Source organism: Cariama cristata, unplaced genomic scaffold, assembly GCF_000690535.1.
Source record: "Cariama cristata isolate BGI_N322 unplaced genomic scaffold, ASM69053v1 scaffold8758, whole genome shotgun sequence".
NCBI classification, from domain to species: Eukaryota; Metazoa; Chordata; class Aves; order Cariamiformes; family Cariamidae; genus Cariama; species Cariama cristata.
The window spans coordinates 10,129-38,086 of record NW_009630615.1 but is presented as its reverse complement, the minus strand read 5'-3'; the positions used below and the strand labels follow the sequence as shown (position 1 = coordinate 38,086).

Here is a 27,958-nt window from a genome sequence, read left to right as displayed (position 1 = left end):
ACTCACTCTTGTCTTCACAACAGTCCAGGATGCTGGATTCCCTTGCTTGAGAAATCATCATACTTGAAACCTACCTTCCTAATTGTCATTCCACCTGCTGAAAGGATTACAGTACTTGAAAATCTTACTATAAGATAGTGTACTACAAACAGGCTTCCTCAAAGACAGCTAGCTTGGAGGTCTTACCCAAAATACCTACTTAAAGTTGTCTCTGAATTCTTTTCTGTCTGATTCTGTCTCTTCATCCCTAAACTATGTTACTTGTTTATTTGAAGAGACTTTGTATATTGCCTTACAGAGAGTGCAGCTGTGTTTTTGTTCGGATGAAGTAAATCATTGAGCTTTTCACTGTGGTGTGGATGTAGAATTTGCAGAAAATATTAAGTGACAGTTGTTTCTTCCAGGAAATGGTAAGCTTTGTTTTGGGATTTTGCAAAAACTTCTATGTAAGCAGGCTCCATCTGGATACTCCAACTGATTACTCCAGTTTTGCGTAGGATACTTCATGATCTATCTGTTGGTATTCCTGTATAAAAGTATGTAGAACAACAGGAAGTTCAGTCCACACATTCTGGTACTCTTCCATGGTGCAGGTCAGGTGTAAACTGTGCCAAACAGAACTTCTGATTATTTTTGTAGTCACTTTTTACTCACTGCCTTGTGGCACCAGAATGACTGTTTGCTGATAGATTAAATTTGTGCAGACAGTCACTTGAAGTAAGAACACTTACTCAACTGTAGTAACTGTGGCTCTTTGATACGTTGTCCTCGCAGTTACGAAGGAAGTGTAAGTCACAGAAGTATAAGTAACTGTACTTTTATTTTATGGACAAGCTACCTGCTGCTGTAATCTTTTAAGCAGTTGAATGCTTAAGGATCCATGATCTGAGAATGTAAGTAATAAAATCTTAAAGACACTTCTAGAAAGTAATTAGTCACCTGTTGAGTATTGTATTCCCCTTTTTGCAGACCTTTATGCCTAGCTTAGGAGCCAGTAGTTCCACCGGCACATCACTTTTATATGTCTCTTAGCTTCTTCCACTATACAAGTCCTTTTTGCTCTAATGTCAGTGTGAAACAGGTTAGGACCTTCCTTTAGGAAAAGTTCAGGAGAAGCGGAGACCAAATTATCTAGTATCCTGTAGAGATGATGTTAATATGAGGATATTGAGCTAATGTTTGGAAAGAGGCATCTAAGTTGAACTGTCTGGCAGATGGAGGCATGTATTTTTCTCTTGGATTTTGTACTGAGAGAACTTCAGTCCACGCTGAGATTTTCATGGCACTTGGCTGGAATTACCCCTGCTGTGTGTGAATTTTTATTGCCTCCATCTTTACTCTGTGTTTACTCAGTGGCTATCCAGACTTACCTTTGTACAGATTAGCTTTATTCTTCAGAGCACCGCTGTGTCCTGCTGATTTTCTGTGTAAAATTATAGGGTACTTGTTCTCGTTTTCAGCCTTTGTTTCTCTGTGGGAACCCTTAAGTAAGGTGCATTGATTCAGATATTTTTTTTTTTTTTTGGTCTGAAATGATTGTAAATCAATTCTTCCTTTTATATATGGATAATCAGGAGGCAAAGCAAACAAGCTGTTAAGCTAGTGTGCCAAAAGGTGGGCTTTTAGCAGTGACTGACATTGAATTCGGCTGAGACTGAGGAGTTGGGTTTGTCTGGAGCCAAAAACACATGTTGGCTTGAAGTGGAGGGCAAGGATGGTAGCTGGCATGGGAAGCTGGTCTAGTCTGAAAGGTGAAGAGCTAGCAAGACAACAGCTTGAACATTGTTTATAGTACAGTTAGTAACTGAAGATACTAAGTTCTGCTAACAATATTTCTATACTGATACATGTTTACTGATTTTTAACAACATTATGGATAACGCTACCTTGTGTCCATATTTCAATACTAATTTTCAGGTTGATGGGATTTACTGTAATTGTAAAGTTAGCATGTTGTTATGGGCCTGCCGTGAGTGAGTGTGTCAGATATTTGGATTTTGCATTTTTCCTCTACTTTCAGCATTTAAAATAAAATACTTGCAGTAATGTTGGATTACTTTGTGAAGCACAGAAGGAAAAAATACTGTTGTGGTCTGATATAGTAAGTGGGAGATAGTTTTAAAAAGTTGTTTAAGGCTTCTCAAATCAGCAAAGCCTTCTAATGTATTGGAGATTCAGCAGTGAGTTTGCACTACTGCAAATTGGCACCTCTGTGTCATGACCACGTATGTCTTCATAAGGACTTATTTAAAAAGTGACCTTTCTTTTTAAATGCATGTTGTGTTAATCAGACAAATCCATGTTTAGGGTGTTCTTTAGGTTTTGAAAATGCCTTTCCCATTTATTAGTGCTTCTTTTCTTCAACTTCTTTAATGTGCAGCTAGACCCTGTCCTTTCAGATCTCTACCTCAGTTTGTGATTTGCTTCAGGAATTTCACATAAAGTATTTTCATTGTAGTATTTTAGTGAAGTATTTTTTTACACATTTAATCTTAAATATTCAGAGGAGAAACAGACATAATGGAAATAGATGGATTGTAGATGATGAAATAAAGTATCATTCATTCTTATCTTTTTCAAGGTAGCAGTGATGGTTCTGAACTCAGTGAAGAAACTTCCTGGCCAGCATTTGAAAGGTAAGAAAAAGTGCGACTCAAAACCTGTTTTTCTCTATTCAGACATTGCTACTTACAATCTCTCTCTGTCCTGAAAAGGATGCTTTATTTTAGCGATCTAGAGATCTTCTATATGTAAGAATAATAATGTAGTAAGAATAAACTGTAGTAAGTTCACTGGATCGGTTAAAGCAGCAGAGAAGTACCTTCTGCTCACTAGTAGTTAACAGGGCTTTTGTCCAATTGGGTGCTTACTCATTGCACACATTCTTCTAAATAGCTCAGCCAGAGTACCATTAAACCCAAAATGGTTTTTCTGGTTCTATATATTTGTTATCCTGTGTATGCTATTTGTGTGACCTATCTGTTTTTCATTTTGACTTTCCCTGAGATATTTCATCCGTTCTTGATCCCTTTGTTCTTGTCATTGACACTCTCACTTGTTTTGTCTCTCATCTGCTATTCACTTCATCGTTACTTGCCCTTGTGTTATATGGGAAAACACAAAAATGCCCCTTGTAATATCTGATTTTGTGGTCCAGAATTAACATCTTGCTCCTTATCCAATACCTGCAAATGCTCTGGTGACATTGACCACTTCAGTACTTTCCCATGTTGTATTTGAGAATGTGGAAAAAGACTAACAGCTGTAGCTTCATATAGTAAAAGGTGGAAATTTCATCTTCCCACAACTGAGTAAGATGCACAATACAGTCTGTAGTTTGCTTCTATAACTCAATTTCAGGTAATCCGTCAGCTTCAGACTTGCCATGGATGACTTTTTCTGCCATGCTTTGAAGACGTGTTTTGTAGAAATTTTTGTCAAAGAACTTTCTCTTTATAGTCGGCAACTGTTACCACATACCTTATATTCTGCTTGAATTCATTGAAGCAGTTGAAGTTCTGTGTTACTTTTTGGAAGAAATCTTCGGAAAAACTCTCTATGCCAAAGGTGAACTCTTTGATATTTCGTGCTATAAATATGATCACATACATGGGGAAATGCCCTTATGATTCCATTGTGTAAGCAATAAGAACATTCCACATGAGCATAGAAAGAAAATCAGGTCAGAAGGAAAATCTCTAACTTCTATGTGCTCTGTGATGCAACCTGCAACATTCAAAAGGTTTTCTTGCTTTTCCTTCCCTGCTGCCTTAAGGAGTTAATCAAGTTCATGTTATTTCTCAAAGCTAAATCGTTATATGGAAAAACCTTAGACAAAATGGTGAACTGAGTTCTTTTATCCCGAGTAGCATAAGAAACTTAAAAATTTTAGTAAGCCTCAGTCTTAAGCTCATGGTAACACTCTCCAGATTTGTTGTATGGACTTCTGAGACAAAGCAGAGGTTTTTCTTCATCGCTGTCCTAATGAGAACTGGCTGGCCCAGACTCCCTCCAGTTAAAAGGTTTGCTCCATGTCAAACCATTATGTCAGAAGATTACTTCTCCAAATTGCATTTGCCTTCAGTACTTTCCTCTCTCCTGAGAGCGCTTTTTGCAGACTCTGAAGCTGCATGTTTTTCAGGGTGAGTTCCCTTGCCTGTTTCCAGGGAGAGGGATTGGGTTCCTTACAGACATTCAAAACATCATGTGTGAAATTCCTAGAGATATGCAGCAACCTTGTGTCCGTTCCTTGGTTTATAAGATGATGAAGCATGTTTTGGAATTTAATAGGTAATGCACTGACATGCAGATCTCGAATTTAAGATAACTAGAGAGGATGTCTCTACCCAGAGCTTTGATCTGTACAGTGGGTTTCCATTCTTTAAGTGAGGGAGAAGCAGTATTTGTCTGGAATTAACAGCTACTGGCAGAATTGGGATACATCCAGTGTTGTTAACGACTACTTCCTATGCAGTGCAAGTGGGAATTCAATATTTCTCAGTGATTTAGAAATAGGATCTTTGGGTAGGAGGGCTTAAATCTGCATATGCCTAACAGGAAGAAATGAGGTACTCCACACACAGATTCCACAGGTAACAGAAGGAATTATAACAAAAACTCTTGGTTTTCCTGGCCCAGCTGTTCTTTATAACTGGGAAATGCAGAAGGGATGAGAACTAGAGTCACTGATTGTTTTGAAGTGCAACAGAAATGTAGTATGAAACTTGAGAAACAGCTTTCAGCATTGGGGTGTCCCTTTAGGCTAATCAAAATTACTCTAAGAACTTTAATTCCAAGTCCCGATAGTTACATCATTTTAAGGTCAGTATACTAAGTGGCACTTCAGTCTCATTGGTTGTCATCCTGAGCGTCTCCGAATAGATTTCCCTCAAATAGCTCGAATCCAAGAGTGATAGCCTCCTTGTTGTACCAGAAAAAAAAAAAAAAAAGATTTAAAGGTAGAAAGAAAATGTATTTCATTTGCATGCAAAATATATGTTCACAAAAATACACAGCTCATATTACAGTTTTCTTTCCTTCATCTTAATTATTGTTTTATTTGTTATATCTTGAATGTGTTTTTAAAAAATAATTCATAAATTCAAAGATACCAGTTATGTTGAAAAACAAATGATGGTAAATTCTGGGATAGATAAGTAGATCGTAATTCATTAGTATCTTTTTGATAATTATTCTTGCAGCAAAGGCAATAGTTTGAGCTGGTTTAAAAAAACAAAATGACAAAAACAAACAAAAAAACCCCCCATTCTTCTTGTTTAATGCTGCTGACCTTTACTGTATCCCTTCTTTAAGCCTGTTTTGTTTGCCTGTTATATGCTGTTCCGAGTTCAGACTGAAACGTGACAATGCTACTTGTTTAGGTTTCGCATGCTGAGAAATACTGCCCTGTCCATTTATAAGCAGCTTTCCAGTTAATGCAAAGCTCATCTCACGGGTGACAAATTATTAGATTTCTACTTTGTAGGACATTTCACCTGTAAAATTCTCATAGGCTTGTACTTAACTGCCTGCTTCTGCTGAATTAGAGCTGATTTTCAATCTTTCAGCATTATACAAGTGACAAGAAAAATGGATAAGAAATAGGAGGTGAGGACAAAGTGCCTATGCTTCTATTGACTTAAATGGAATTCAGTCAACTAAGGGATCTGATCCAGAAAAACAAGGTTCAATGAAGCGAAGTAGTGTTCAAAAGGCAGATCTAGAACACAAGGCCTGGTTAGGGATAACAGTATAGATCAGGTTAAGGACTTTAAAATGTGAAGCTTATGAGTAAAGTTTAAAGCTTATATGAACTGGAGGATTGAAATATTGCTTAGCTTATTTCAATGTTACTTAATACAACAGTATTTTAAACAATGTCATATTTTGATAGTGCTTTTGATTCCTTTCAGCCCAACAACTTGTGTGTGTGAATACTGATAGAAGTTGAAATAATTTTTTGGAGTAGCATCTAAAGTCAGAATTTAAAGACGAGTTTTATTAACACGGTTCCTTTACATTGATTTAATCTCTAAGAACTAAATGCAGATCTTGCTCTCAAAATGTGTGTTATTCTTCAGTGCCAATAGAACACTTCAGTGTTACGAGTTCTGACAAAGAGAACATCTGATGAAATAAAAAGCATGATATCTACTCCTGCATGCATTTTCCTAAATAAAATTATCCTCTGTTTCTTATGTGGAAGAGGTGGCTTTGTGATATGCACACACACAAAAAAATACTATGCTGTTTTAGCAGTCGTGCTGTTTGTGTGAATAAAAGTATATGTAATGCATACAATTTATAATGGAATCCAACAGGAACAGGTTGTACCATTCTCTCGGTCCGGGGACAAGAGTGTCACGAAATGGCTATCGAGGCCACATGAAGGCCAGCAGGTACAATCCCCACTGCACACAGAGGTGTCAGACTTTCCCTCTGGTGTTGGTGATTTGGTTTGGTTTAATGATTAAGTGGGTGTTTTCTGATGTTATCTTTCTAACTTACATGTCAAAATAAAGGTAGAGACCTTTTTCTTCAGACTTAAAGCTTTCCTCTTCTGTGACTCATCTATATCAACATAAGGACTTTTGTTCATTCTGGTCTGCAAATCCAAATTCGGAACCGTTGGATCTTTATATCAAGGCTTAAAGATGTTTTACCAGAGGTAGCTTTTTAACTGCCTGCCACTGTGTAGCAGTGTTAGTAGTTCTTATGTGGACAACAAAGCTGCTTCTTGTTATAATGGATGGCATTCAAGATGTTTTCTTTGCTGGCAGGTCTGTATTGAATTTCTTTTACCCGCTTCCCTGCAATCAGAGATACAGCTAAAAAGCATAATGCATTAAAATTGGCCCCAATTTATTATACATAGTTTTATTTGCAAACTGACAGAGTAGTATAACTGCTTATTCTGATTAATTAAAATACAAACTCTGTCTCAGTTGTGTGGCACTGTAGTTGGGAGAGGGAAGGCCATTAACTATGAAACTTTTTTCATGTGAAGAAGCAAGCGTTGTCTCACTGAATTAAACTCATGTTCACATCTGTCAATGTCCAAAATTGTCTCCATATCATCATCCTCAGTAGGTGCTGCAATGAAAATGTTTGCTAAATTCCCAGTTTGCTTTGAACATTCATGAATGTTAGGATGGATGAAGCAGCAAATCCTGGCTTACTTCAAAACGAGTTTCAGCCACTGTTCAATTTCTTGGCTTTTCTAGAAAGCTGCTAGGTTCAGCGAGTTAGTTATATGCTCTGACTGACATTTGCTGAAACGTTTCCTGTTGTAACTTTTTTCTGATTGAAAAATGTTTTGTAAGCCAGTCACCTTTGTAATTTTAATAAAACTAAGTTTTCTTTTCACAGTGCTGTACCTGGCATTGATTTTGGCCCATTGCTTTTAGATCCTACATAGGGTAGATATTAGTAAAGCACCAGATGCATTAAAACACCTTAAAGCTGTGGTTTGGGTTTCTACTCTTTATTACTGCTCCTGCCCACTCTTGTTGCTTTCAGATATTTTAAAGATTGTGCATGTTTGAGCTATGCTTTGGTTTTGATGTGCTAATGATTCCAGCATTTCTAACAGAAAAAAAAACACTCCATCTTTCTTGCAAAGGCTGAAGAAGAGGTTTTAACACATACAGCAACTGTATGAATGTACTTGAAACATTTTCTTTTTAAAATTAATTGTTCTTGTTGTCTTGAGTTCTAATTTTTTTTAATTAAGGATTACCTGCTTGGCTAATTAATTTTTCTGATCACTTTTGCTTGTGAGTTTAAATTCCACAACGGCAATTCCTTGTAACAGCCAGTCTTTTTCCACAATGAAGTCCCATAAGTAAAAAGTTGATATTTCTAAATTAAAATGCAGATGTTTGCGTTAGTTTGTGGTAATGATTGGAAAACTACTGTAGGAAAAATATTTTTTCACACCAATCTTCACATGCTCTTTTCAGCTCCCTAGAATCTGAAGATTTGGCTGTTCATTTGTATCCGGGAGCAGTTACTATTCAAGGTGTTCTCAGGAGGAAGACTTTGTTGAAAGAAGGCAAAAAACCTACAGTAAGATTTTTGAATTTGTTTTCTCACCTTCTTCCTTTGCCTAGTTATAAATAGAATAAAATGGCCATTGTTCAACTAATTAAAGTGTCTGAGATCTCCTCTGCCTTGCTGATTAAGGCTTAGGGTCACTGCTAGAGTTTGCATTCTTCTGTTTGGTGGATTTATTCAGTTTATAAGGCTATACCCATAATCTAGGGAGTAGAAGAGAAGTGTAATGCTGCATAAAATTTCTTACAGTTACTGACTATTTCAAAAGAGAGGAGCATATTTTGTCTTCCTGAATGGTAGGTGGAGCCTGACAATTTATCAATAGATAATAACCCTTACCATTTGCATTGCAAAATGCTTGATTATGAATTATAAATCAAAATTAAAATTCATAACAATGGGGGATACCTTATAAAGTACGTAAAATGGAAAAGAAAAGGGACAAATATACAATAACTCAATGAAGTGTTCAATAAGGGTTGTAGAAAGTACAGAGTAAGATGCAGAAAATTTTTCTCAGATTAATGAGGAAAGGCACAAATTTTTCTGCTTTCTAGATTTTTAATGCATTCACATGCCTACACGAATAACTAGAAACAGCAGCTTTGGAAACATGGCTGATGGTTTGGCTGGACGGTCAGTGCTGTCATGTTGTTGCAGGATGATGCCTGCTATTTTAAAACTCAGTATCGTGAAACATTTCACTTACCCATTGCACTTTTGTGGTTTTCTCTTTTCTCTCTAGGTAGCGTCTTGGACAAAATACTGGGTAGCATTGTGTGGAACCCAGCTCTTTTACTACACTGCAAAATCTCTGAAGGCTACAGAGAGAAAGCATGTATGTAAAACAGGCATATTCCAGTATCATCTGCCAAAATTAAAATGTGATTTCCTGATGTAAACACTGAGAGTAGTTCAGGACTTGCATGATTTCTAGTGAGCACTGTCCTGTCTTCCAGTCAGTCAGTCGTGTCATACGGATATGCCCTAATGGAAATATGCACGGTTATGTGCTACACCAAGAACATCTGCTTTGCATATGCCAAGCATCTCTGAATTTGTTGGCCTGTAAGGAAGGGAACTATGTCATTGGGTCTGTTTGCTTTTCTAAGGTAGAAGTCATATCTTCTGATGATCTCCAAAGTCTTGCAACAGTTTGTTGCTACTTGATATCCAAACACTGATGTGGAAAGCCTGGGAAGTCACTACATATGGCATTAAACATGTACGGTTTTCATATATGTGGTAAAATTAGACTACTCTTTTTTTCTGTTTAATCATGTAATCCATTAACTACAATGGAGTACAAAACACTTCATATGTTAAGCAGAGAGCTAGCGTATCGTATGATGCTGGCTTTCCTTTTATTCGCTGCAACTTTATTTGAAAGAAGCTAAAAGTACTTTGCTTATGTGGAGACGTAGTAAAAGGATTTTCGGTAGATGTTCCAGGGATGTTATGATACGCGTAGGTCCTGTTTTCACTGGTTAATAATAATGGAAGACAATGCCACCAAAGATTCTGTTAAGAAACTGGGTAAAAATCGAGATACTTGGATCTTTTACTGAGTTCAGTCACTATTCAGAACCATTACTTATAATTGCCTTGGACAGTGTTTCAGTTTAATTTATGACAACTGTCACTGAAAAACATTTGCTTTGCATAACGCTTATGTAATTTTACAAACTAAGATGTTCTTTCAGAATCCTTTTAAGGGGACTGTCTTATTACTTTTTGGGGTTTCATATCCTAACAGTTTTATGTTCAGAGGGTAGAGATTTGAAGCTTAAGATTTCTGATTAGTAGGCTCCTGGATACTTGAATTTTGTGTGTGGAAAGATTGTGTGTAATATCTTAATCTACAAAAAAATTGAGTAACTTCCACTTTTATTGAAAGTAGTTAATTAGGAAATAGTATTCTAATAGTCAAAGTAGTTTAATAATAGCTAATTACTTGTAGAAATATTTGCATAGTTTCTTTGCCATCATCCATCTGCCTCACCCCCACTGACTTTGCTTAGGTGAAATCAAAACTGATCCTACTTACTTTGTCTTGCCAGTTAAGACAATACTAGCCCAGACCAAAGGCCTGTTAGCCAAGCATCCCGTCTCCTGGGTGTTTTTAGAGAAGTCTGTGTGTGTTTGGGTGCATTTGCCTCTGGTATCAGTGAAAACCTTATGGAAGGAGCCTGTCTCATTAAAAGTAAAGGTAGTTGGAAAGAGCAAACTTGTAAACTATTATGAGCAGAAATGCAAAGTATTAAAGAAAAAGAAGGAACCAAGAGAACTTGTGCTAGCATTATGTCACTAACAGTTAGTTGCCTGTTTTTCCTGGAAACGTTGAGAAATGGAGAAGAAACTTTTTTGTAATGTCAGACTTTATGCTGCTGTTACTGATGTGATGCCTTTAGGCTTTATGCCAAAATTGCATATTTTTTTTTTCTTTTTAAGAGTAGAATTTGCATTTGTAAGTCTCTCTTGTCCATTGTCTAGCTGAATGATGGAAGAGTTTACCATACTTGTACCTATTTAATCAGAAGCTTTTGTCAGTATAAATATTTTAAAACAATCTAAGTAACATGCAGGTTTAGAGAACTGGAAAAATTGTATAGCTGCTAATTTTATTGTTTGGAAATTAAGTATATTGAATTTTTATGTGGTCCATTTGCTTATACATTTCCTTCAGAATAACAACTTTAATTGTTTAAATGCTCTTGCCCTTTCTTCAGGAAAAGAGAATGAAGTAAAAAGATAAGAAATGAAAACATTCAAGTCTGGTATCTGATCCTTTTGAGTCTCTGTTACTGCAAAATGTCTTGAAATGCAGTCATATCCATTTAGAATGCTCTTTCAAAAATTACTTTCTGAACCTATTGACTTGACTTTTAATATTCCCCAAGTCACTGATGTGTTGTGATACCTACAACTAAACTACTAGGGAAGAGAGTCTAGTGCCTAAGAAGCTAAAATCTGTCTTGCATCCTTATGTTCTTGTGTTTATTTGTCCAAGGATGTGCCAGTAGACCAATAAAGAAGTTTGCAGATAGAGGCTAGGAGACAGTCAAGTCTGTAATGCTGGCAGGCTTACCCATCAGAAGCCTGCCAGCATTATGGCTTGCAAATACTGAGTGGAGTTTGAGCAATGCAATTCCCAGGAAAGGAAGATGGAGGAGTGGTAGTAAAAAGCAATGGCTGCTAGAACAGATTTATTTTTTTTAACAGTTGGCTCTGTGAAGTTGGACTGAACTATCCACCACAACCTTGGATTTGTCTGTACACAGCTGATGTCTTGCTTTTAGCTTTTTAGGGCAGCAAACATATTTTGTTCTGTTTCTGGATGCAAAGCATGTTACAAAGCTGAGGTCTCTGATTTGGTTTTCGAGGTGCGGTAATGGTTAAAATAATGTAATACCTGTCAGCTATGATTTGGATTGTCTTTTATTTAAACAAATGGTTCACAGGGAATGCACATGTGCTTCTGCTCCAAAGGTGGTTATAACAAGGAGTATAATCTTTATGCTGAAGTTAAGGTGGAAAATAACCTGGTAACCGCTGTGGGAGGCTGAGATTGAGGGATTAGGGGAAGAGGCTCCAGTTTATTAAACAGCCTAATGATAGGTGGTCGGTAGCTCTGTTCAGCTAGTCTACCTGTTTCGTACTTTTAGCCTAACTATCGATGGCTTAGATTTCTATCCGTTTCACTACAGGGTTATTGTACAAAGCCTCAGCTTTTGTTCTGGAGTCTGTGAAGATGACTTGTCAAGTGTCATGGTTCAGTTCACATGCATGCAACTTTCGGGTGCGTTTTCAGAAAGAAAGTTAATCAAGAGAGAATAAACTGTAGATGGTCAACAATCCGTAGATAGTGCATAAGTAGATGTTCACTGTACGAATACTGTCCAGTGATATTCCTAAAAGGTCCATTCTGCAAAATAAAGACATTTGAGACTAGATCTAGGTTTTGTTTTGTTACTGTCCAGATTAAATGGATAAAAAGGATGGTGCTGTCTACTTTGATGCAGATTTCTTTTTCAAAGCTGGATACATTTGAGATTTACCTAGGTAAAATATCCCAAGCATCTTCTGGAGCCATGTAAACATCTGTCTTTTCAGCTTCCTTTCTCAAGGCCTCTGTGACATGGAAAGGAACGCTGGCAACAAAAAAGTCAGTTTGCTATATAAAGTTTCCTGGCTAGAGCTCTCATGGTAAATGTGTCTTGATTACAGGCATGCTTTTGACGGTTCTGCTGCTGCTATTGCTTCAGGCAGCTGAGCCTGAGGACTTGGAATGCGCCGACACTCGAAGCTCTTCCAGGCTTGTAATAGCCAACCTCTTTGGAAAATTACTTCATAAAAATCCAAGTGTAATCCAGCAAAAAGGGCAAGAAATCCCCTCCCTTTTAGACACGGGCAAGCCAGCTGCTCTTCTCATGGCTATGGTCAAAGACAAAGGAGTGCATCTGGTGTAGCGTGTGTTCTCAATGTGAATCTAGCCGAAAGAAAGAGGATGCTGTAGATATCTGGATGTGACAAATGTTTTGTGCTGCATCTACTAAGACTGCTAAATATAATGAGCTTTTTATTTTAAATAGTGAACAGGTTTCAGTTATTACTACAGTAACGGAAAATGGTCTATAATGATCATGTGATCTTCAGAGCCCAGAGATGCGGTACAGGAGAATCTGAGAGGAATGTGTGTGGAATGCTTAAAGTTTTATCTCATATGCTGAAATGGTACCTGCAAACAAGCTTCTGTGGTAAAACTGTAGCACCTGTGCACCTTTAGAAAAGGGTGATAGTAAAAATAGCCAACTTAAAATGAGTCTTAAGGAAGCATTCACCTTGAAATATGTGAATACACCCATAAAAAGAAACCTGTTTATAGTGATTGGGCTGGAAGAATCTTGCCAATTTCTGTGACAACATAGCATGTGTGAGAGATTTTTCCACGTTTGTAGGTACTTGGAAAAGCAACAGAGACTTTTTGAGGCTTCATGCTCGAGCATGAACCCTTGTTCTTTCCAAGCCTTCCATTGCATGTTATATTCAGAATTAGACCGATTTACTGGCATTCTAGAAAACTTGGTAGTTGTTGGTCAGGCACTTTCACTGAAATACCCTGATAAAGAATGCTGTCATTGTAGGAAGTATGTTCAGCCACCGGAAAAATGATTTGAATATTAGAAAGCTGTAAAAATCTCAACAGGAGATGATGAGGAAGAGATTTGTAGGTGCCAGAAGGTTGGAGTGAAAAGTCTGTTCACAGATTAATTCAGAGTTTTTGATTCAAAGATTTATGTGTAAATGCCTTTGAGCTTGGAACAACAAAAATTAGTTATGTGAAGCCTAGCGCCAGAGCTGTGTAGGTTTCTGTGTGTAATAAGAGTGTCATTCCAGTGGCCTGTATAAAAAAAGCAAAGAGGAACTGGGAACATTAAATTACAATGAAGCTTTCATTCCCTTCATGTTAACAAAGCAGACTTGCTGTTAGCAAGGCTCTCTGCATCAGTGGAGAGCAAACTGCCCTGGGGGACTATGTAAACATGGAATACAAATCCAGCCGTGCACAGGGATGGAAAACTGACATGTGTTTCAAGTGATGACGGATTGATGCTGGCAGGAAACACTTTCCTTATGTGGAGCGCTTTACTTCTTGGAGAAGTACCATGATTAAGTAATCATTTTGAATAAAATGAAAAAACAAGCAAGCTCTAGCAGTTTCGATTGCATAGTAATTTCACATATACCTACTGCTATGATATATAACTAACATAGGAAAGTACAAATGTGCTGTTTTCATGAAACTCTAGAAATTAGTGCAATTCAAGAGGTACATTGTTGATCTGTAACTTAGTAAAACTACTTTGTGACTCAAATTTCCACCTCTGTGAAAATGACCTATTAATGCTTTGTAGGATTACTTGGAAGTTTACGTTTTGCAAGTCCCTTTTAGGTGTAAGTTGTGTCATCTTATTTTTCGAGGAAACAGGTGCATTTCGAGGCAATGTCTTCAGTGGGTTCTGAATAGGTACTTACTTTTTTATTTTTAAAAACTCGTGACCTATATCCTTATTTTATTCCCTATCCGTGTCTTTATTCCTTCTTTCAGATAAAATTCCTTAACATATTTTTCATTACTGACTGGAATCTTCAAAGAAATTTTAGGTTTTTTGTTTGGAAAGAAGTTACGTTATCCAGCCCTCACTGTAATGAAATGTTGTCTGATAAAGCTTTATAATTTACTTCCTTTTCATATGAGGTGTAACCAAATCTGTCCACGTCCCAAAGGCAATAGAGTTACTTAACTTTAGTATATGTGGTTCTACAGGGTTTATGGGGAATGATCTTTTCCCACAGTTTTATCCATAGTAATATCAAAAAAAAGGGCATCCATTTTGAGGTTTGGCAGGCGGGTCTTTCCACAGAACAGTCATCATCGCTTTTACACTTAAGCTATCTGTACAAGCATCCCTTCAATATTTCCAAGCTTTTATATTTCCACTGACATTACACAAATGTCAGTTGAACATGACTGGTAGGAACTTCTGATGGAATGGTTCCTGTAAGTGTAACTATAGCGACATAAAGAGGGCAGTACACAGATGATGCATTCAGAAGTGTATAAGATACAGAGAGACTGGACTCTCAGATTATTTTGAACTTCGTTAAAATACTTTTTGTTTCAAATATTGATCTAACATTTGTTCGTGTGAAGTTCTAAGGTATTTTAAACTGAGGTTTAAAATGGAACCTGTTGCACAAGTCCCAGACAGATAAACTTACCTGGACATTCAAGGTCTCCAGTTAATCTATGGCATAGATTAGAATAACTGACATTAGATTTGCAGTGGAATATTATTTATAAAGTAATTATATTTGCGTATAGAGAATGTTCTTATAAACTCTTGTTTTGCTTATGATACCCTTAAATTTATTAGCAGTAACGCTTCCTTTTGCTGAACCAGAGTTCTAGGTTTGTAATGGTAAAGCAATATTTCTAAAATGAAACAAAAGACATTTGATGCTTAATGTTGTAAATCTGCTATGTGGCATTAGTATGAAGAATAAAAGTATTCTAGAACTGTAGATTATTTTAATGACTTAAAATGTCCCCAAGATGATTTTAGCTTTATCGTTTCTAATAACGTAATTAAAGAGGTCAAAATTACTGTGCTAATAAAGAGGTTAGAATAGGGATTTCACAAGACAGGAGGAAGACACATCTGATAAGGACCAGCATATAGCAGAGTTGGACCTTCTGGTCAGAGAAGCGAGGTAAAGCACTGCAGAGGGTAAGAGTGCTAGGACTGATCAAAAAAGTCTGTGTCAGACCCGTGAATGTGGGAAGAGGAGATCTGGCAACTAAATAAAGACTTGAGAGAAACCAAATGAATTAGGTATTGGGGAGTGAATGGGACTGCCTGAGCAAGTAGTGAGAGGTGAATTGTGAGGGTCTACTAATAGATAAGCAAGGACACCAGGGAGAAGGAAACTTGTGGTTTGGAAATGAGTTGGATTTAATGGACAAGTAGCCTGGAACTAAGAGGAGAAGCTTGAGAAGCAGAAATACTGACCAGGTGAATGAAAAGCAGAGTAGGACCAAGGAGCTGTCAAGAGAGAGGCTAGTGTAGCAGAGACAGATGTTGCGCTTAGAAGAGGCCTAAGTTATGTCAATGTGTGAGTAACACCTTGAACAGGAAAATGCCATCATTTTGAACATCTTGTCAATAACTGAGCACGTTACGTTCTGCACACTTGTTTATTGAATCTACACCCTAATTTGATCCGTTTCATTCATCAGGTCATAATATTTAATTACACAGTTGTGTTATCTTGTCCACAGGACTCATGTTACATGTAATTACAGACTATTATAATAATTAATGCATGTTAACTTTGAATAACTATGGCAGGGACAAGTTTAATTCTTCTATTTAACAGTGGAGGAATTAGCTTTGCATTTGTTAATGCACTTTGTTTGAACTCTGGTATCCATGCACATGTGCAATAATGTGGTGAGGAACGCTATTGTATTCATACACTGCAGTTTAGATGTCTGTTGACACATTTTGGGGGATTGTGATACTACTTTTAATTTGTTTTGAATGTCATTCATTGTGGTAAGTTCTGTTTTCACTAATTCCATACAAAGTCCATAAACTTCCTTAATCTTATGAAATGCTATACTTCCTTTGAAGTTATTCTGTGTCTTTAACAGTGTCACTGAGAAGAACTGCCCTTTTGAATACTTGTTCTGTGCAGTGCAGTCAGTCCAGCTGAACCTTCTTGTTTTACTTTAGTTTGTGTCTGCTTGTATTTGCAGTTCAAATCCACGCCGAGTAAGAATGTGTCAGTTGTGGGCTGGATGGTGATGATGGCAGATGACCCTGAGCATCCAGATCTCTTCTTATTGACTGATTCTGAGAAGGGTAAGCAATGCTAGCACCGAGAGTGCAGTGATTCCCAGAATAAACATTTGCTTTGTTGAGGTATTCATAAGCACCTAAATGAAATTGGAAGGATGTTACCTTTCGCTTATTCAACTGCTCTCCAATGTGTCGTGTTTGCTTCTGGAATGCTATGGGAACAATTTTCCGTGGAGAATCCTGAGAGTCTTCATTAAGTTCTAAGAACTCTCCAAATTCTAACAACTCCAGTTGTGATTTTTATTAGAAGTATTCATCTGCATTCTTTTAAACTATATTGAGACCACTCAGAGGCATTTTCACATACGTGAAAATGTAAGTAACAATAAAAAAAAGTTCAATATTCAGATAACACTAGGTGCTTGACTAGTCCCTTCTCCTCTCCAAACAGAAAAAAACCCAACAAACTCAACCCAAACCATCTGTTCAAATGTAGCACTATTACCAGGAAAAAAAAAACAAAAACCACCAACTAAGAGATCTTGACTGTTTTGCAGAGAAGCGTTGATTTCCATTACTCCAACATAGTGCCCTGGTTTCAGTTCAAACTGTGAAGAAATTGTTACTTTTCCCTAGTACTTCAAACTATGCAGAAAGAATATCATTAGAAGTTTTGATAAAGGAGCTTAACATTATTCATTGCTTTGTCTACTTCAAGTCTCAGTACATTTTATTTCTGAGCATCTATTCTAGCACTGCTGATGTGGTGTAAATTATGAATGCTTGTCAGCTTAAACTCAGCATCAGCAACCTGAAGTGTTTTTGTGATACTTGGCTGTTCTGAACCTAAGCAAACACTGTATAATACCAGATACTGAAAATACTAGTCTGAAAGACGTCAATATGCCTAGGAACAATTTTCAAATATTTTCAGATGTAGCTTCCTAGAGTTCATTTCAGTGCTATCTTGCACTTCATTAAAATATTCTGAAATGATATTATAAACAGTGGCAATGAACAGAAACATTTTTGTTGTATGGTTCTGAGAAATGTTTTGTTCTTTCCTAGTTGACACTGGTATTAGTTGAAATCTAGAATGTTGGAAAGGAAGACAGGCGAGCTGAAACTTCTCTTGCACTAGGTCAAACAATTAAGTTGCACCTATGCCAGACAAAGTGTAAAGTTATATGAACCTTCTGCTATTAAATCTTTTCAAAATGTTTTAATATAGAGTTATTTGAATATGGGTCGGATTTAAGTATATAGCACCGTTTGTGTTTTTTTATCAGTTTTTTCTCTACCTTTCTCTCTTAGGCAATTCATATAAATTTCAAGCTGGAAACAGAATGAATGCAATGCTCTGGTTTAAACACCTGAGTGCTGCCTGCCAAAGCAACAGACAACAGGTGAGAGCAAGATGTTGAAAAGGAATATGAATCATAGAATCATAGTATGAGCCGTTAAGAGCTCAGAACTGGTACACCTTCAAGATGACTGAGCTGCAACTGATTGCTTTGGATGAAGAGCAATCTACTCTGAGCAGCCTGTACATCGATCTCACATGTATTGATTTTTTTGCAAACAAGTCCTCAGAGCTTCTGTGGTAAGGCAGAAAGATTTGGGGCTATCTGGAGGCTAATTTAAAGCAATTGGGGAATTGGAAGGAATGCTCTAAAATATCTGAGTGGTGGTATTTTTGTCATTGCCCACTTTTTAAAAAGAGGCTATTGTATGGTTATATAAAAAGCTGTAAACTGTAGCACTCAATATCAATACCAGCTAACTCTCCCTTAGTGCCATTTTGACAGGTCTTGGACATGCATGTTTTCTGTGGTTTGTGTGTATTTCTAAAATGTATTAAAACATAGTGTAGTCCTGGCTACAGCTGGCAAACTTTGAAAGCAAAAGTAGAATTTTCCATGAATCGAAAAGGAAGGTAACACTACTCCAACCCCTGTTAAATTCTATTCCCATATAAATTCTTACTGACCTTTTTCATCAGCAAAATTGTTTTTAAGTTACCATTTTGTCTTCCTGAAGTCTCCCTTGTCCTTTGCACATTTGTTTATGGAGTTCCCAGAGCAAAAGTACTACTGAATTTCAAGGAGAAACGAAAGAACCTTTCCAGGTCCTTCTGTACTTTCTTGTTCAGTTCTGCTTCTGAGAGAAATCTAAGGTAGTAAGCAAGGTTGCAGGAGCTCCCTTGAAAGTATGTGAGACAGTGCAAAGGAGAGGAAATTGTGTTCCTGGCTGGAGAATGTGGGAATAGTAGCAAATAGTGGCAAAGCTTGCAAGAAAGTGGTGACTTCGAGGCAAGCCTGAAAACTGCCCTCTGAGGACAGCTTTTATTCAATAAGACTTAACAATACTATTTAATGCGAACTTGTTTAAAGCATTCAGCCCCTAGCTTGTGCAAAAGCAGCAGACTTAAGAATCTTGGCGGGGCCTCCTGTGCAAAATATGACAGCAAAGTGAAGATAAGTGTAGGATATTTTAAAAGAAAAAAGGAGGGGAGGATTAATGAAAAAACCCTACCACTAAAAGGCCAAAAGCTCTGCTACCATAATTTGTTGCATATTTTTTGTTTCCTGGCATGTTCTATGGTTGAACTATTTGGGTTCTTGCAGCATAGTTGCTCCCACAGAAGCAGCAGTGCTTCACGCAAACATTAGGTTACAAAAGTTGGCTTACCAAATAAGTAAAAACAAACAAAAAAAACCAAAACAAAACCAAACTTGTAAAATGTTTCTCTTGATTGTGATTTGACTCCTGATCAGTGCTTTCCCTGGAGAGATGCATTATGGTACTGTTCAAAATGGAAGATCTTGTTTGCTTCTTAACAGTATGACTGCCTAAGAAAGACTGGATATTTAAATGTGCTTTCAATGGACTATAGACACTGGTTGAATAATATTGAGAACTATTTTAATAGATGTTATCTTTAATGGTGGAACTTTAGCCTAGTTAATCATTCTTGCTGCTACAGGTAAGTGGTAAATGCAGAGTGAAAAATGCTTGTTTCAAATCTGACTAAACTGGGTATTCATTGACAGTCATCAGGAATGTGGTGCCTCTTTAATAACCTGAGTAAACAAGACATGTTGCTGTCAGGCAAATTCCTGATGGGGAGAAAATGGGCTTATAAACTAGTGCAAATTAGCTTTAATCTTCATGAAAGGGAGTGATGTCTGCAGCAGGCACTCGGGTTTCCTATGGGAAAAGCCCAGGCAAGTGTTTATGCCTTGTTTTTTTAAATTAGTCTTAAAAATACTAGAGAGCCTACATCAATCACTGACCTGTGTGCCAAGAATTCTCTAGCCAGGACTCAAGTGAGAAGGTTCTGCTTGTGTAGTTTGGTGCTGAGATTTATCATGTTAAGGTTGTTTTGCTGACAACTTAAATCTTAAATGTCGTCAAAATTAATAAGATCTACGGCCATATAATAAAATTATAAACCATGCAGCAGTTTAATATTTTGGTTACACCTGGGTTTTCTACAGCTCTAAGTATATTTGCACTGCTGAATGATAGTTGCATTCCTCCTCCCCTTTTGAGACAGAACGAGCCTTAATGATGTGCATTTAAACAGGTGGCTGGTCTGTGAAACACTGGAATGTGAGTAGCTACTACCCAAAGTAAAATCTGCTATCATTTATATTTTTGTTTTCAGGTTCCTGCCAACTTGATGACCTTTGAATAATAGGCTAATTCAAAACAACAAAAAAAGAACAATTTGAACCATCTCATAATGGTTCTGATGAAAAATGCGCCAGCTGTATTCTGTGCCAGAACAGAGCCTGTCAACTCGATCTCTGAACTCTGGAGCCCTGAACAAAACCACTAATGGCTGGGGAGTAGAGTCCCCCAAATTAAAAATGGAGTTGCAACATGAATTGCCATGGACCATGCTTCGTTGTATTCTCTGAACTGACCTGTGGAAACCACTGCCTTAAAGAGTGAAAGGAAAAACAACATGAAACACCAAATAGTGTGTGTGAAACTTCTGGCGGTGCTGTGCTTGAGTTAAATAGATTGTAGCTAGTTTGAGTTTCTTTTAACTTTATACTAATTTTGAAAATAACTCACCTTTTTAGGCATTCTTAAGAAAACAAGTAAACTGGTATTTAAGAGTTGTATCAAAAGCTGTGTGTGAACCAGGTAAAAAAGGTACTACACGTTCTAGAGATGTTGTTTAGACTATACCAGGAGTTCTCGATGGGAGCTTGTCCCAGGCACGCTCAGCCTGGAGCAATATTTTTTCTCTCAGACCTACAGGTGTAAGAAATGTTAACAACCACAAGTTTAAAATAGCAGTAAGCTTGCAAACCGTAGTACTGTATGGGAGCCATATTCCTTACGAGTGGCACAAAGGCTGAACACTTGCACGCCAAAATTTTTTTTTGGTACGTTGTTACCTAATTCCTGGTTAAAAATATAGTTCACGTGTTTCGGGTGGTCGGGGGGGGTGTGTGGCAGAGACAAAACTGAAAGCACTGTTGGGTCAGAACTGAGTGTTTTCTTCCCCTTTGTTTCTACACCTGTCACTCTCCTACACACAAAGGTTGAATGACAGAAAAAATAACACCCAGGTATAGCTCACTGAGATATTTTACTTCTCTGGGTATCTGTTAATTATCAGTTAGGGACCACTGTTAGTGTATGGTGTTTCATAGTATCACTTAAGATCTACGTTTTAAAAAGATAGAGGCACAATTTCAAGCTTTCATGTTCTCATTTGGCAATAATGGATTTTAGTGTCTGTCTTGGTCAAAACAGTTGACATTGTGTGGTATTGATAACATGGCCTAAAGCAGACCTTACATACAGAAGCTCTTTTGATCTTCAGGCAAATAATTTAAGAGAAGGTAGGATAACCTAAAGAGAGAAAAGGTGTGGGACTATCAGAATTCCATCCTTGACAGGAATAATTCTTGGTCACTGAAATTACTCACAGAGAAAAACATTATGGTTGTAAAAAGGGAGCCATGGTTTATGTGTGTGTTTTATGCTTTAGGCTTTGATTCTTTCTTTATTTGGGTTTCCTTGACATCACCTGGATATAGTTTCCTGGATGATTAGTCTTTCTTTAATCTTCAAAAATATGATCTTTGTAAAGCAAGGAAACATTGTCCAAAATATGACTCTGATATCAGAACTTTGAAGTCTGTGAAAAAGTAGTAACTGTTCCATTGACATTGTGGTTTAGTGGCCGTAAATACGCTTGCAGATTCCACCATGAATACTCCTTTTTAAAAAGAAACAAGCTACCTACCAGTCTGTGGCAGAGTTATCTGACTATCTAATAAAGGTTTCTACTAGTAGTTATTATTTTGAAAATGTACAGTTTGTTTATTGCATCTGAGTAGAAGCCTATAAATTCACTTTTTTTTTCAGAGTCAAATTGATCTTTTAATGGAGATTACTAATTTCTCATTTCTGGGGGACAGAAAAGAAGGATAATCTAATCTCACAATAAAAAACCGAAACAAAACACAAACCCCAACCACTTGGTGATGTAGAGTAAAGGGTAATAGGATGGTTTATGTTTCCAAGAATTGTTCTTGTGAATTGGCGCTTGGTAGAAAGAAAACAGTAGAAGGATGCTTCTGTCAGAATTATACCACAAGCACCATGGGAATTTGTGTCCCTTTGCAATTTTTGGTGGTGTTGTTTTGATGGGGAATGAATAGTTTGTCCTGATCCTGAAGTCATGTATTTTCGTAAGGGGTTGCTCTTCCTGAATCCCTCTGCAATTCACACATCTCCCAAGTTTACCCATGTTGGGTGTATAGTAAAGACAACATCTTCATAGTCAGCAGTGTTACTGTAGTAGACTTTGCACAACTTTAGTTTTGGTTGGGTTTTTTTGATTTTAAAAATTACTTAATGTATGTTTCTTCTCAACAACTAAGTGTTTTTTAACAGTGTGTGTACTTTCTTAAGCATTGTGGATAATAGCCTGTGGATTTTTAATTTATAAATAAGCTATTACAAGTTCGTTGCAGCATAACTGTATGTAGTGTTCTGTTAGTGAAAGGAAACATGCAGCTGAGAGCAACAGCCTGACATCACACAGCTTTGCTAAAGACAGAGCCAGGTCAGAAGGTGTCATTTATTATTGGGGTTTTTTGTATTTTCCAGCTGTTTTGAGTTAGGTTTTTGTGGTAGCAAGATGGTGGGGAAAACAGTTCACAAATCATCATTTAGTGAATTGTTGCTATTACCAACTTTCATAGGCCTCCTCCTCTTCCTTGTTTTTCTACCCTCAGATACACTATTTTTTGTGGGAGAGATTGAATCTTGTGGGAGGAGTTTCTTAAAATGTGTAGCCAAAATAACTGGAGTGATTAATGACAACACAGAAGACATTATTGGCACTTGTTACAATGAGTAGTTCAGTACTTTCCTATTGTTTATCTCCTATAGCCACGTAGTCCTACACAACAATGCAGAAATACTGAAATGTTACATATTTTGAGATAATTGGTGCTCAGAAAGAGGTGGTGGTTTTGTTCCTTGAGGGAAACCTGCCTCAGCTAAGCTTTGGAAAGACTCAGACAAGGCAAATACACTGTAAAGAACGTAGTACTGCTCTTTTTTTAAAAAGGGGGTAAAAAAAAAAAAAACCCTAAATAATTAAAACCAGTGCTGAGAAAACAAAGACAGCAACGAGCTCATGATATTCAGGTAAGACTGTCAATCAGACTGCTTCAAATAGTTGACAGTTTCTCTTTGATTTTTATTTTTAATGTATCGCTCTAATTCTTTATCTTGTTAATAGCTGCTGAAATACTTCAGCTAATATTTGTCACTTTATTTCTTAATGTTTTGATTTTGAAACTAAAGATGCTCCTGTTTTGGAGGCATATGAGCAAAAAGTATTCAGAGTAGATCTTCATAGCAGGACTTCACATGTAAATGTTAATCATCTGCTGACTGCTAACCACTTTGTTAGCTAAACTAACAGTCTTGGGAAAGATTGAAAAACAGGGAATGTCTGGTTTATGAAATTGGTGCAGTGCATTAGAAATACGGAACATTGCACTGGTTGTTGAATACTTACTGCTAACTTTATCTTCCGAACTTAACCCGTACTACGTTTGGCCAGGTTTTTCAAACATGACTTCTATTCCAGTGTTCTCAGAAAGCAAATAAGGAGATTTATTTTTGAAAAATTCTGATAATTTGAGTGTATATAGCTCATCCCAGACATATATTTCATTTTGCAGACATTTCATGTCAGAGGAGTATTACTCAGGCTGTTACGATTCATTAAGTATGTAGGTGCAAGTTACAGGCATTAAAACTACAAATACTAAGTAATGCACGTAAATACTTAATGAATGAGCTTTAGCACCCAGCTTTAAAATTGTGTTACTGTTAGTTCTTTTAAATTACTGTGCAAATCATATCCTACTTAAGAAAGATCTGAAAAGGAAGGAAAATACGATAATGGCAGAGATTATTTGTCAACTCCACAGCTGGCATATTAAGCAGCCCCTTAGTTATGCAGATGTTTTAGCCTCCTGCTTGGGGAATCGGTGTCTCTTTTGGGGAATCAGCTGATTAACTTTCCTCCTCCAAAGACAACTGCGGAGCACTTGAACCTTTACCAAGAAAAGCGTTTCTAGAAGTATGCATATTTGAAAACATTGGGAGCAAAAGAAAGCATAAAAAAACCACAGCAGGATTTTATTAGTTATCTTTTCCTCACTAGAAGTAAATTCATCTAATCTAATTTTTCTTGCAACATCAGCCTCCTCTATTTGCATTTATACATTTTCAACAATAGTCCTTCTCTATTACTATCAGACATAACAAATATTAAAAGGAAATGCTTTCCCTTCCAGCAGAAGTAATTGCAGTTTTTTGTGCTGCTAAGGCACTCAAGGAGGTGAGGTCCCTTTTGATAAAAGGCCAATTGATCTTGTGGTTTTGGTTAACTGTAGCAAATCTTGTCCAAATCAAGGTAAGCTAAATAATGGGATGTTATTTCTTCTGGCTCTGTCAGTGGCATTTTTCTTCATTCTTTGTCTTTTTTTTTTTTTTTTGGTATGCTAACTCACCAGCGTTAGTAGTTCCAATCTTTTCCATGGCTGGCTGTAGTATGCTGCCTGTTGTAAGCATCAAGACACCAGGGCTGGTACTAGATCACATCAGTTAATTGCTTATTCTCCCTACAAGGACAAATTTTAAAAGTTTTGTTATTATTTAAGTATTGCCCTTTTTCTTTAGTTTTTCGCTGAAGGTGGCTCATGCATAAGGTGATTTGGCTTGGGAAAGTTGTCACTAAAAGAATCTGCATGAGTGGACATTTGATTTATTTGTAGGGGTTATTCTTTTTTTAAAACCATCGTTCTAATTTGTAATGCATCAAGAGAGTGAGTGCTTGGATTTAAGGAGGACTTTTGTCAGTGCCTTATTATTAACTTGAAGACCAATTCCTTTATTTCAGTGCTGAGCGTACCACAATGGCAGACTTGCGTACTGTGTCCTTGATGTCCCAAGGGGTAACATTCCTTACATTCATTGCATTTCTGCAGAAGTTAGTTGTTTTGGTCCATGTAAAATAGTTGTGGCTTGAGTTGCTTTAGCGTGGTGGTTTTTTGGTTTCTGTTTTGTTTTGGTTTTTTTCTGTATTTGAATAGCCTCTTTTTAGGAAAAATGCAAAGGTATTCGGTAGCTTGAGCCTGTTCAGCTTTTATCAGAAGTAACTCAGACTTCAAAATTAATTTATTTTTATTTTGGTATGTCTCTAAATAAATTTAGTAGCAGGGAAAATGGAAAAGGGTAGTCCAAGTCATGGTCCAGATTACATGAATTTAAGAGCTCACATTATTAGAAAGGAGCTTGCTCTTCTGTGTCTCATTTTAATTTAAACACTGAAGAGCATTCTTATGAGAAGATTTAATTCTTACAAGCTTTTTGTTAATGTAAAATAAGTACTACAAGAAAAAACTGTTTGGGGAAAGAGAAGGCTTGGATAGGTCTTATTCTTTCTTAATATCCCATAAGCTCAGTTTTGTATATTGTATTTCTAGTGCCAACACTATGTAGAGAGTAGTGTCCTTCACTGAAACAACTGCTGGAGATTGTTTTAGTAGCAAGACTTTATAAGCTTTGGAAGGGGAAATGAGAGAAAGAATGTGTTGTTCTTAAGCAATTAAATATTTGTTTTCCTAGAACACATCCTTATAAAAACATAGCAGTTTTACTATAGTGTTTATAAATTCAGATGTTGGAAAGGCAAGGAGAATTTGAAAATTAATCTTTGGTTTTTCTAAGAATCTTCAAAGACAATAGAAGGGTTAGGTGAAAGGAGAAAAGACACATTACTTACTTGAGCCATGCCTGTTGCAGAAATGAACTGACAAGTTTTCTTGAAGTTAGGTTGCTAAGAAAAAAGCTGTACAAAATGTAATGAAATGCAAGTTCTTGCAGATCAGGGCGTGATTATGGCTGTTAGCCTGATCTTGCTCTTAAATGACTAAAAGCATCCTAAATATTCTGTTTCCTTTGTGTGTTTGATTAGCATATTATTTGTCTTTATTTGGGTAGGTTCTGACCTTCACATGTGTTTCCTAAAGGTATTTCTTACCATTCCAAAGCTGTTCACAGATGAAACTGAAAAGCAGTGTAAATTGATTAAACCTTGAAATAAAGGGTTCTAGGGTGTCTTGTTCAAGGGCACTTCTAGCTCCTTGTGTACAGGAGCATATCCATTCAAATACTACTGTACTGAAGTGTGAAAAGCACCAGGGAATCATAGATATGTTTTATAATAATCCTCTTAAGGACCAACCATCACTGGAAGGGGGATCAAGGTTGTCACGCGGTAAACACGAGCCATTTTTAATATTCCCTGCTGGCGTGAGGCGTTCTAGGGATAGAGGGATTGCACTATGATCTCAGTGAGTGATGTGCAGTTTGGCTGTCCTCTAGCCTTTTTCTTCAACTTTTTTAATACTTTCTTCTGTGTGTGCGTGTGAAAATTGTGTGTTTGCATAAGCTAGTTTAAATGAATTCAAGTACAGGTTTCAAAAATCTTTCCTACTGAAATAAATGATTTAAAAGATGGCCTGTGTCTGAAGTTTTAATTCCTTATTAAAAAAACTGCATTGATACTGCAACCAGGTTTTGAAATGTGGAATTTGACTGTCTTTCAGAATGATGCTGAGATCAGCTGGGATTTTAGTAGCTTTTTTCAGTGAACATCTGAAGTGTAGCATGTAAATATACCATTGTCTGTTGGAACAAAAGAAATCCAAAAACTAGCATGAAAATACAGTTCACTGAAGAGATTTGTGTTTGGTTTCAGAGATCATTCTGCTAAATTATGTGTTTTTCCTCTCCATCGTAGTTTATTGGATTTTTTTTTCTGTTGTCTCTATACTTAAAGGTGTGATAAATTTAAACTCGGTGAAAGCAGTCGTCAGGCAGACTGGTTCTTAATTTAGGGAGCAACTACGTGGAAGATAAACTAAAAATGAAGAGTGAATGAATCGCATGCAAAGCCGTGTACTGCATTAACTTTTTGTGTTGCTCCTCTGCTTTCTGTGCCTTTGTGATAACTCTGTTAAGCCTTACTGAGCAGGATCGTACAGCCCTCAGTGCGAAGTGCTGTGGGGTCGGGTTGTGAGCCTCGGGCTCCTTCTCTTCTTTTGAAACAATTGATTTCAAATGTATTTACAAAGAGAGAAGGAATAAAGTAGATCTTTGTAACCCCCCCTTTTTCTTATTTCCAGGTTACTGAGTTTGAGGAAATGCTTTGTGCGCAATAGTGTAAAAAGAAACACAGAATTGATTAGCTGGTGATTTCTATTTTCCTCTTTTTGTTCCTTTTTAAAGCTCTTTTTGTTACTCATCAGTTTCTGGCAAACAGATTTTCTGATGGGCTGCTTTATTAACTCGAATGCTGACTCCATGCCCTCCTGCAGAAGCCCGAGACTCCAAGTTGAGAGGCACAGACAGGAGTAAAGCGATTCTTAGTTCCGAAGCCTCTTCTCGGAAAAGACTTTTTCTCCCATTTCATCTGCATCTCTGCCTACAACAATGCTAGTGATTCCAAGTCTGGCACACTCCTCTGCTAGCTCCATCGTTTATCAGTGACTCCTGTCTTTCATATACTTGCCTTTAAATACTTAAGGGCTATTGCAATTTTCTGCATTGCCTGTTAGAAGTGCCTGGAGTGGGAGCTCTTTTGAAGCTTCTGCCTGCAAACCCCAAAATCAAGGAACACATTAAGGACTATTTTGGCTGCTTTCCTTATGTTCTTGTCTCTTGGACTGCTGCTTAGAGGAGAGGGCCTCCAATCCGCAGAGCGAGAAGACAGGTGAGGGAAAGGCACCTCATCTCTTCCTTGCTTCCCAACTGGAATGATTGTGGGTATACTTCCTTCTGTCTTTCACCAGGTGCATGTGCTAGTGAGTCCATCGACTGAACATTCCTTTTGAAATTGTAAGTAGTATGAACTACTGCCTTGGGTTTGTAACTTCCATCTTTTTTTTTCCTTCTCTTTTTGCATGTGAAGGAACCAC

General features: G+C 37.1%; 1 protein-coding gene across 1 annotated transcript in view; it reads left to right on the top strand.

Annotated features, from left to right (window-relative positions):
• The window catches only part of RALGPS2 (Ral GEF with PH domain and SH3 binding motif 2), a 99,156-nt gene extending 77,404 nt beyond the window's left edge, over window positions 1–21,752 (top strand). Inside the window, exons 13-19 of the mRNA XM_009705618.1 lie at window positions 2,582–2,636; window positions 6,321–6,398; window positions 7,962–8,067; window positions 8,801–8,893; window positions 16,379–16,484; window positions 17,736–17,827; window positions 20,092–21,752. Coding sequence (XP_009703920.1) covers window positions 2,582–2,636; window positions 6,321–6,398; window positions 7,962–8,067; window positions 8,801–8,893; window positions 16,379–16,484; window positions 17,736–17,827; window positions 20,092–20,121 — 560 coding nt within the window. The 3' untranslated portion in view covers window positions 20,122–21,752. The remainder of the gene's footprint in view (window positions 1–2,581; window positions 2,637–6,320; window positions 6,399–7,961; window positions 8,068–8,800; window positions 8,894–16,378; window positions 16,485–17,735; window positions 17,828–20,091) is intronic.
• Window positions 21,753–27,958: the final 6,206 nt, after the last annotated feature.